This window comes from Mastomys coucha, unplaced genomic scaffold (assembly GCF_008632895.1).
Source record: "Mastomys coucha isolate ucsf_1 unplaced genomic scaffold, UCSF_Mcou_1 pScaffold22, whole genome shotgun sequence".
In the NCBI taxonomy this organism is placed as follows: domain Eukaryota; kingdom Metazoa; phylum Chordata; class Mammalia; order Rodentia; family Muridae; genus Mastomys; species Mastomys coucha.
In genome coordinates, this window is record NW_022196905.1 from 167,305,458 (window position 1) to 167,316,031 (window position 10,574).

The 10,574-nt window shown below is 44.0% G+C and overlaps 1 protein-coding gene across 2 annotated transcripts in view; it reads left to right on the plus strand.

Annotated features, from left to right (window-relative positions):
• Kcnu1 (potassium calcium-activated channel subfamily U member 1) overlaps nucleotides 1-10,574 on the plus strand; it is a 98,683-nt gene that overhangs the window by 4,204 nt on the left and 83,905 nt on the right. For both annotated transcript variants that reach the window (XM_031339402.1, XM_031339403.1), the window contains exons 3-4: nucleotides 7,513-7,574; nucleotides 8,550-8,640. In XM_031339402.1, the coding sequence (XP_031195262.1) occupies nucleotides 7,513-7,574; nucleotides 8,550-8,640 (153 nt within the window). The remainder of the gene's footprint in view (nucleotides 1-7,512; nucleotides 7,575-8,549; nucleotides 8,641-10,574) is intronic.

The window sequence follows — 10,574 nt, forward strand, 5'->3', positions numbered from 1 at the left end:
AATATTCTTTTTTCTTAAAAGATTTATTTTATTTATTTTATGTGTATGAGTACACTGTAGCTGTACAGATGGTCATGAGTGGCTGCTGGGAATTGAACTCTCCTTGCTTTAGCCCCGCTCGCTCAGGCCCCACTCAGGCCAGACAGTGTCAGATCTCATTACGGGTGGTTGGTGAGCCACCATGTGGTTGCTGGTTGCTGGGATCCGAACTCAGGACCTTTGGAAGAGCAGTCAGTGCTCTTACCCGCTGAGCCATCCCAGCCCTGCTCTTGTCTTTGTTAGAGCACATACTTCATTTTAATTTACCAGAATTTTTTTTTTTTTTTTTTTTGGTTTTTCAAGACATGGTTTCTCTGTGTAGCCCTGGCTGTCCTGGAACTCACTCTGTAGACCAGGCTGGCCTTGAACTCAGAAATCTGCCTGTCTCTTCCTCTCCAGTGCTGGGATTAAAGGTGTGCACCACCACTTTCGGTAGATGCTGGCGGGCCAAGTAGGCACCGAGGAGAGCCACAGGCCAATCTCGCTCAGTCATAGCGTCTAAGTGGCAGCCATCTTTTGTTCCTTGGCATCCAAACTCTTCTCGGCTGTCCTCAGCGCCACAGCCTGTATAAGCTGATCCTCACCAGTCTCTTTGGGGGTAAGCCTGGTCTGGCAGGCAAGGGCTCTCAGACTTTTGAGTGTTACAGGGCAGAGCAGAGTTGGGGCATCATTTTAGGGTGGAAACCGTCAGCTGGGTCATAGACAGGCTGAGGAGCTTCCTGTTCCAACCTCGAGGAGGGTAGTCAGGCTTGGGGTTATCTCTACAGATTCAGCCTACTGTGTGCCGACTTTTTATAAGCTGAGTTTTAGAAGATGGATTTCAGCTGTGCACTATGACCGCAAAGGAGATTTATAAGGCCTTCTTAATATTATAAAGAATTATACAATAATATGTGTAAACCACTCAGGGCCTATTAAACAATGAAAATAAGCTGATCCTTGCATTTTTAAATAATTATTTATTATCTTTTTTTAAATCTTCTAATGTGGATAATTCTATTTGAACAAAATATAGAGAGTTGGGTTTTTGTTCTTGCCTTTGTTAGAGAATATACTTAGTCTGTGAGCATTTTCTTTTTCTTTTCTTTTTGTTTCTTTTTAAGTTTGTATTTTAATTGCAACACTTCTCCCTCCCCTCTCCCACCCCAAGCCCTCTCACATACCCCTCCCTGCTCTCCTTCACTCTCATGTCTTCTTCTTCATCAGTTGTTAACATTTTCCTGGTTATTGATTGATGTGAAAAGGTCCAGCCCACTGTAGGTGGCAACACTCCTAGGCTGATGGTCCTGGGTGTTTAAGAAACATAGCTATTTTTATGTATAATTAAGTGCGTGTACACAATGTATTAAAGCATTAATTAACTCCTGTTACCCTCTTTTATCCCCTGACTCCTGCTGACCCCATTCTTTCCCCTAACCACTCCCTGCCTCCATGTCTTCGCTGTGTGCTGGTAGCCACTGCTCTATGCTCCTGATCACATTAGGTAAAATATAGATGAAAAAAATATCTGGGGCAAGGTCTTTGCTGTGTATCCTTGGCTGCCCTAAAACTCTGTATATAGAGCTGTCTAGACTTGAACTCGCTGAGGTCCACCCAGTTCTACTTCCTAAACGTTGGAATTTAAATCGTGTGCCACCAAGCCCTTCTTAAATTATTATTTCTGTGTCTGTGAGTATGCCAAATGAGTGGAGGGCCCACAGATTACAGAAGAGGTATTGGGTAGCCTAGAGCTGGAGTCGCCTGTAGTCTCAAGCTGCCTGGTATTGGTGCTGGGAATTGAGCTTCGGTCCTGTAGAAAACCAGTAAATACTCTTCAATGCCAAGCCGTTTCTCTATTCTATAAGACAGATATTTTGTCTTTGTTCACTGATGAACTGAATAGTGTGTGGGTCTACTTCGGGCCGGCCAGTCTGGGCCTCCCCTAACCCTCAGGGGAAACAGGGTCCTGGTACAGGTGGCAAGGCGTTGGTGAAGAAAAAACAGACACGACACAAGGAAGTGCAGGATCTGAATGTATTTCTCAAAATGGCATCAGACTTTTACAGCCATTATAAAAGAAAAATGAAAAATTTGGCAGCTCAGCATCTAAAACACACTGGGTCTAAAGCAGCCACCTCTTCTGGACAGGCACGGCACACACACACACACACACACACACACACACACACACACACACACACACACACACATATGCCCGAGTACTTTGGAGCGGGGCTGCAGACCGCATGAGGCTCAGAGGTCGAATGCTCTGTCTCGAAATGCTCTGATGTTGCTGTTCTCTCTCTCTCTCTCTCTCTCTCTCTCTCTCTCTCTCTCTCTCTCTCTCTCTCTTTCTCTCTCTCTCTCTCTCCCCCCCATGTCTCTTTCTGGCCAATTCCTAGGACTGGCAGCTGCCTTACACGTCTGAGAATGAGGATTCTACTTGACCTTGCCTTGGGATAAGTCTCCCATTCTGGGAGCTTCAATGCCCTACCCACAATCACAAAGGCAATTAATTAGTCTGGATGGATAACATTCTTTTTTTTTTTTTAAGATTTATTTTCTTCACTTTATGTGTATGAGTACACTATAGCTGTACAGATGGCTGTGAGCCATCATGTGTGTGGCTGCTGGGAATTGGACTCAGGATCTCTGCCAGCCTCACTTGCTCCAGCCCCGCTCGCTCCTGTGTAATTCACAGTAGCTGTCTTCAGACAGCACCAGAAGAGGGCAACTGATCTCATTATGGGTGGTTGTGAGCCACCATGTGGTTGCTAGGATCTGAACTCAGGACCTTCAGAAGAGCAGTCAGTGCTCTTACCCACTGAGCCATCTTGCCAGCCCTGGATGGGTAACATTCTTTACGAAATTCCAAGCCAGGGTTTGGCTAATATGTTGGAACATTGGTAAAGGTCAGAGAACAATGTCCGATTTTGTTTAGCTATAGTAAATCATATCTTAGTGGGCACCTAGCACACGAGTTCGCAAGGACATATCTGGGCTACCTCTGAGTTAGGGGATGCCAGGAATGAACTCCAAGGGACTGGCTTCCTTTGAAGTCCCCCCTCCCCCCACCTCTGCTCTGTGGCCAAGCTTTTGGGCTCCTCACAAGACTTCGTTAGCGTGGGTGTGGTATGGGTCCTAAGAAGAGCTAGAGATACTTTTACTGAATTCAAGTAGAGCTTGTTTGAAATCTCTAAACAATGAAACAATCCATGAGGCTGTTGATTCAGAGTGTCTGTTTTGAGCCAGATGTGAGGAATCAGAGCCTGGGAGATGACGGTGGGTTCAGAATGACGTGCTTCAACATAGAAATGGTTGCATGAACTTAAAAAAACAAATACAAAGCAAACATTTTTTCAGTTTTTTTTTAAATTGAAAATAACTTTTTTATACAATATATTCTGACCAGAGTTTCTCCTCCTCCAAATCCTTCCTACCTATCTTAGTCGGGGTTTCTATTCCTGCACAAAACAAGAAGCAAGTTGGGGACGAAAGAGTTTATTCAGCGTTCACTTCCACATTGCTGTTCATCACCAAAGGAAGTCTGGACTGGAACCCAAGCAGGTCAGGAAGCAGGAGCTAATGCAGAGAACATGGAGGGATGTTCCATACTGGCTTGCTTCCCCTGACTTGCTCAGCCTGCTCTCTTATAGAACCCAAGACTACCAGCCCAGAGGTAGTACCACCCACAATGGGCCCCACCCCCCTTAATCACTAATTGAGAAAATGCCTTACAGCTGGATCTCATGGAGACATTTCCTCAAGGGAGTCTCCTTTCTCTGTGATAACTTCAGCTTGTGTCAAGTTGACACACAAAGTCAACCAATACACTACCTCTCACTCATCTGACTCCAAACCTTCTTTCTCTTTAGGAAGCAGTCAAATAAAAAGAAAAAAAAACTAGAATTTTAAAAAATAAAGACAGAGGGCTGGAGAGATGGCTCAGTGGTTAAGAGCACTGACTGCTCTCCCAGAGATCCTGAGTTCAATTCCTAGCAACTACAAGGGGCCTCACAATCATCTATAATGGGATCTGAGGCCCTCTTCTGGCGTGTCTAAGTACAGCTATAGTGTACTCATATACCTAAAATAAATAAGTCTTTTTTTAAAAAAAAAAAAAAGAAAGAAAAAGTACAAGAAACACATGCAGTGGGGGTTTTTGTTGTTGTCGTTGTTGTATGTTTTGGTTTGTTTTGGTTTTTTAGACAGAGTCAGCTAGTCATGCATAGTGGTGCACACCTTTGATACTGAAAGACCCCTGGGGGAGACCCCCACTCAAATCTCAGGAGGACGTGCACCCAAGGAATCACGAAAGACCGTCTTGATGTAATTACAAGAGGTAGTTTTTAATTTCGGGGGCTCTGGTTCGGCACCACACCTATCTCACGCAGGAGATAGTGGAGCCAACCACGAGGCTTGAAAGTTAGGGGTTTATATAGGGAAAAGGTCTGAGGGAACAAAGGGATCAGTGGGGTCATACATGATTGGCTAGTTCAAATATTAACTATTACGTGCAGAACAGAGTAAGTTCTGCACTAAGGTTGGTGTTAATCTGAGTCAACAGAGCATCTGACCTTAAACCATATCTGAGAGGACCAGATGGTCCATTACTTAGTGTTTGCCAGACATGTCCTTGTAGACCTGGGCCCTGGACATGTCCTCATTTGCCTAGACATGTTTTCCTCTATGTTTATAGTTTTATGTCTTCTTGACCTGCCAGCTCTTATGATATCTAACAACTTGCTTGCTCCTTCCCAGGCCTATGTGGGCCAGCTTGTGATGGATTCTTAGGCCCATAACTTTTCTTCCTAGTCAGCACAGGTCTAAAGCTTTAATTTTTCCTTTCGATACCAGCACTAGGGAGAAAAAGGTAGGCAGATCTTTATTTATTTATTTATTTATTTATTAGATATTTTCTTTATTTACATGTAAATTTCTCCATTCCCAGTTTCCCCTCGAAAAAACAAAGAAACAAACAAAAACAACAAAAACAAACTCCTGTTGCCTCCCCCCTCCCCATGCCTGCCACCCCACCCTCTCCCACTTATTGGCCCTGGCATTCCCCTACACTGGGGCACAGAACCTTCACAGGGATGGTAGGCAGATCTTTGTGAGTGTGAGGGCAGCCTGGTCCGTATAGTGAATTCTAGAACAGTTAAGGCTGTGTAGCAACACCCTGTCTCAAAAAAACAAAAACAGAACTAGAATAACAGAGATGGGCTCAGTTGTCTGGGAGGTCCCTTTGTAAACCAGACTGACCTTGAACTCACAGAGATTCTCCCGCCTCTGCCTCCAGAGTGCTGGACTTAAAGGAATGTGAGAATAGAGATCTTTATCTTGATGGCCTTAAATGAATTTTTGATAGTGACAGAACAACAACAACAACAACCCAGTTACAAATCAAGTCTTTTCCCAAATGCATACCTGGGAACTTCAGGTCGATGGGAATATCAGCAAAGTGGGAATATCCTTGCTTTGGGTTGATATCTGGTCACATCTCAGGTTTTAGTTGGTGAAAGCAAGTTAGCTGGTAGGTTAATACTTTTCAAAAATTTTTCCTTGAGTCATAAGGATGTAAAGGCAGGTGCAGACGCCCAAGATAATTTCATCTCTGGATTTCGAGTCTCTATAATCACAATGCTCTAATCAGCCTTATAGGATATTCACCCCCTGACTCTGTTTACCCACCAAACAACCCCACTTCACAAGAGTCAGCACTGAATACTTTCCATGCTGAAGAGTTCCTGGGCAAGGGCACCATGATAACACCAGTCAGGTTAAGAGTGCTCTTAAGGGGGCCTCTGTGGCCTTAACAGGCTGCAGAGAGAAGTGCCGTGGGAGGCAAAGAAGATGGCTCCTCTCAACACACATGTGTTGGCTCAAACTTCAGGAGTCTGACCCCAAGTGGATTGTCTTGGTCATATTTAAGCACAGCACAGTTGGGTGAAAATTATTCTGGGGATGATAAGCTCAAGTCCGTGTGCACAATGAAGCAAACAGAAATCACCTTGAGAAACCAAGTGAGTTAAGTATGGGTCAGATGTGTCTACATTGGAACCCTTCATGAAGTTCATAAAGATGGGTCTTTATCTATAGACTGACAGATTGGTCTAGGGGAGGATCTGGTGTTAGAAAACCCTCTGACCGTCTAGATAGAGAAAAGGTCACCAGACTAGTAAGCTCGCCCATTCCCAGCCTTTTGGGTGGATAACAGCTACAGCATTTCGTCCCTTGAAGGAACAACCATGTGAGTGCTAACATTCCAGGTTCCCCAGTGCCTGTCTGTGAGCACAAAGACCTGCATGCCTCCTGCAGAGTGGCCACAGTGAGCCTCACCAGTGAGAGTAAAGCCACCTATCCTCACAAGCACAAGTGGAGAAAAGAGTATATGAGACCCACCCAAACAATATCTGACTTAGAATGGAGCAAACATATTAATCTAAATAAAATTCTGAATTTTATCATTAAAGCTATATTGAACTAGACATGTTTATCTGGCTGGTGTCTCTGTGTAGAGCATGCTGGCTTTAAACTCTCAGAGGTCTACCTGCCTCTGCCTTCTTAGTGGTGGGACCAAAGGTGTTGACTATCAAGCCAGACAAACACCTAGTGGTTTGGAAATTAGAAATTACCAGAGGGATGGTTTATTATCCAGAACCTACCCAAGAAAAATCACAGAGGCTGGCAAAGGTCTCGCCCAGCTCCACTGGAGGCTTCTCAAAGGCAGCTTTCTGACTGTATTGCTCTGCCTGGGTCTGCTTCACATACCAGATAAGATGGCACAGCAAAAGAGCTCACTATCTCCCCACAAAACATTTTCCCAGGTAGGGAAATGTCCTTAAGGACACATCAGGGGCAGTTCAAGTCCAAGATTGTCATTTATGAGCCCTCATTTCTATCATGAAATGAAGCTACATTGCATTTGACATATGCTAAGCACTTGGTAAACATTTGCTAAACCCTAGGAGAAGCAGGAAGGGTACCCCACTTATTCTCAAGCATGCGAGAGTTAAAACTAGGTTAAGTACAATAGGTACCTGTTGACTTAGTGGGACCCTTAGTCCATTTTTCTTCACTGAATGAGTGAATGAATGAATGAATGAATGAATGAATGGATACAGGCATTAATGGAGGTGTGAATGCAGAGCTGCCCATAACAAAGGTAAGATAAGGCAAAACCCATTTCCTCCTCCCCTCTCCCCTCACATGGCAATAAAAACACAGGACACCATTTACCTCCTTTAAAATAGAAAACGCGCCGGGCAGTGGTGGCACACGCCTTTAGTCCCAGCACTTGGGAGGCAGAGGCAGGCAGATTTCTGAGTTTGAGGCCAGCCTGGTCTACAGAGTGAGTTCCAGGAAAGCCAGGGCTACACAGAGAAACCCTGTCTCCAAAAGAAAAAAAAAAATAGAAAACACAACTTTATGGGCTGGGTTATCCCGTGCGGATAAGATAGACCTGCATCTGTCTCTGTCCTTTTCTGTTTTTAGGTGATCCTCGTCTTTGTACTAAGCATCGGGTCTCTTATCATCTATTTCATCAATTCAATGGAGTGAGTAAAAATCCCATGTCATTCTTGCCTGCTTTATGAGAAACTTAATTGCTTTAGAATTTTCTCTTCGGGGATGTTAAATAGAGTTTTGCTGTCTTGCATGCACAACCCCCAGAAGTTAATCAAAGTGGTAACCATGTCGTAGTCCTTTGTAAGCACTAACTTGAGTTCTGAGATAAATGTATGCCTTTGCCCTGTTTCTTGCCATCTCCATTGCTAGTGCTGGGGTGTGAAACACAGATGCTCTTCAGGCCTTCTGACAGGCTAAACCTCCAGGGTTGTATCCTCCTATGGGGTCCCTCATGAAGGCTTTTGAAGTCCTAGGATAGCTCAGAACCTCTCTTCAGAGGTTCTGTGAGGGTCTCTGCTTCAGAGACCCTTGTGAGGTTTTGAGACCTTAACCTTGGCTCGTTTCTCTGAAGTCACCCGCTTATATAAATCAAGGCTAGGGCAGCGTCCTTTAAAAAGACTGGTGTGATTTAAACTTCACACCAAGCCTTGGAGAATTATATTAAATGCCTACTGGAGTAAAATTAAGAATTCCTAACATGTCTTTTAGAAACTATCTTTGAATTTGTTTCAAATCCATTCATTTGATCTCAAGGAGCCTTGTTTCAAAGGGGTAGAGAGAGGAATGGGGAGATCTGGTCTAGTATAGATGGGTTTTCAACCAGAAAGGGCCGTATAACCTCTGAGGCTCTGGATCCCCACTTAACAAAATTGACTGTAACAGAGTGGTGGACCCTTCTCCTACTCTTCTGAGCTCCGTGTGTGGGCTAGTGGCTTTACCTATTCATAGTTCCATTCCCAAGAAGAAGGCAATCCCATGCAGGTGTGAACATGAGTCTTGAATGGACCTTTCACGAACCTTTCCCATTGAGTATGTGTATTGCCTGCCTCGCCTTCATCTCTGCCCTGTAGACATGGGTTTTAAAATGTTTATCTTTGCAAAAAAATGTTCCCTTTTCTTTTCAGCCCTGTTCGAAGGTGTTCTGCATATGAAGACAAAATTGTCCATGTGGATTTGAGTTTCAATGCTTTCTTTAGTTTCTACTTTGGGTTGAGGGTAAGTTCCTAGGTAAACTCTTAACTACCATGGCCCACCCCACACAGCAATATGAAGAGATCTGTGTGCTCCTTAGTTGCTCAATCTCCCTTGCTTCTCAGGTTCTAGGGGTAGAAGACCTGTGTCCCATGATATTAAATAGTTAACAAATAAGTTATTCGTTATTAAATATTTAACAAGACCTAAAACCCATATCTCCTGTGCTTGAGAGTGTCTAAGCCAGGTCCAGGATTCTGACACACCTGAGTGTGACTCTGTTCTAAGCACTCTTTCTGCAGTCCTTCCTGGCTTCTGGTCTTCCAGTGGGGAAGCTTTACTGACAACTAGAAGCTAGGAGAAGCCGAACGTCAGTGTTATACTAATAGCATGTCTGCCATCTTACTTTTTTTGAGTTCTTGATTTGTTTATCAAGTGTTTATAAGTTCTATTTATTTTATTTCATGTGTACAGATGTGTGTCTTCAGGTCTGTACGCTTGCTTGCAGCACCACGGATGCCAGAAGAGGGTGTGAGAACCCTTGGAACCGAAGTTACAGATGGTTGTGAGTCGCCATATGTGTGCTGGGAGCTGAACCTGGGTCCTCTGCAAGAGCAGCAAATGCTTTTATACATTGAGCTATATCTCCAGCCACAAATTGAGCATTTTTTTTTGAAGCACAGTCAGAATTTATTTGAAACTAAGTTCAACAGATTTAAATATGAAGGTTAGAAAGAAAGGCAAAGGTGAAGATGCTCCTGAGAATGGGGCTGGGAGCCTCACAAAGGAAAGTCGCATTTCAACAGCAGCAGTGGCTGTGGAGACCACTTTGCTGCTTCTTAAGTTACATCTCAAACTCCTGTTAGGAAGCGTTTCCCCTTCTTTTTTCTTTTTTTATTAGACGTTTTCTTTATTTACAATATCACCTTTCCAAGGTTCCCCTCCAAAAAATAAAATAAAATAAAAAACAAACCCCTGTTCCCTCCTCCCTCCCCTTGCTCATCAACCCACCCCCTCCTGCTTAGTGGCCCTGGCATTCCCCTACACTGGGGCATAGAACCTTCACAGGGCCAAGGGCCTCTCCTCCCATTGATGACCAACCTGGCCATCCTCTGCTACATATGCAGCTGGAGCCATGAGTCCCATCATGTGTACTCCTTGGTTGGTGCTTTAGTTCCTGGGAGCTCTGAGGGTACTAGTTAGTTCATATTGTTGTTCATCCTAAGAGGCTGCAAACCCAATAAGCTCCAATAAACTCCTTGGGTCCTTTCTCTAGCTCCTTCATTGGGGGCCCTGTACTCAGTCCAATGGATGGCTGTGAGCCTCTACTTCTGTATTAGTTGGGCACTGGCAGAGCCTCTCAGGAGACAGCTATATCAGGCTCCTGTCATCCAGTACTTGCTGGCATCCACAATAGTGTGTGGATTTGATGATTGAATATGGGAAAGATTCCCAGGTGGAGCAGTCTCTGAATTGTCCTTCTTTTAGTCTCTGCTCCATAGTTGGTCTCTAAAACTCCTTCCATGGGTATTTTGTTCCCCCTTTTAAGAAGAAACAAAGTATCCACACTATGGTCTTCCTTCTTCTTGAGTTTCTTATGGTTTGTGGTTTGTACTTTGTGTATTCTGATCTTCTGGGCTAATAGCCACTTAACAGAGAATGCATACCATGTGTGTTCTTTTGTGATTGGGTTACCTCACTCAGGATGATATTCTCCAGGTCCATCCATTTTCCCCAAGAATTTCATACATTCATTGTTTTTAATAGCTTAGTAGTACTCCATTGTGTAGATGTGCCACATTTTCTGTATCCATTCCTCTGTTGAGGGACATCTGGGTTGTTTCCAGTTTCTGCCTATTATAAATAAGGCTGTTATGAACATAGTGGAGAATGTGTCCTTATTATATGTTGGAGCATCTTCTGGGTATATGCCCAGGAGTGGTATAGCTGGGTCCTCT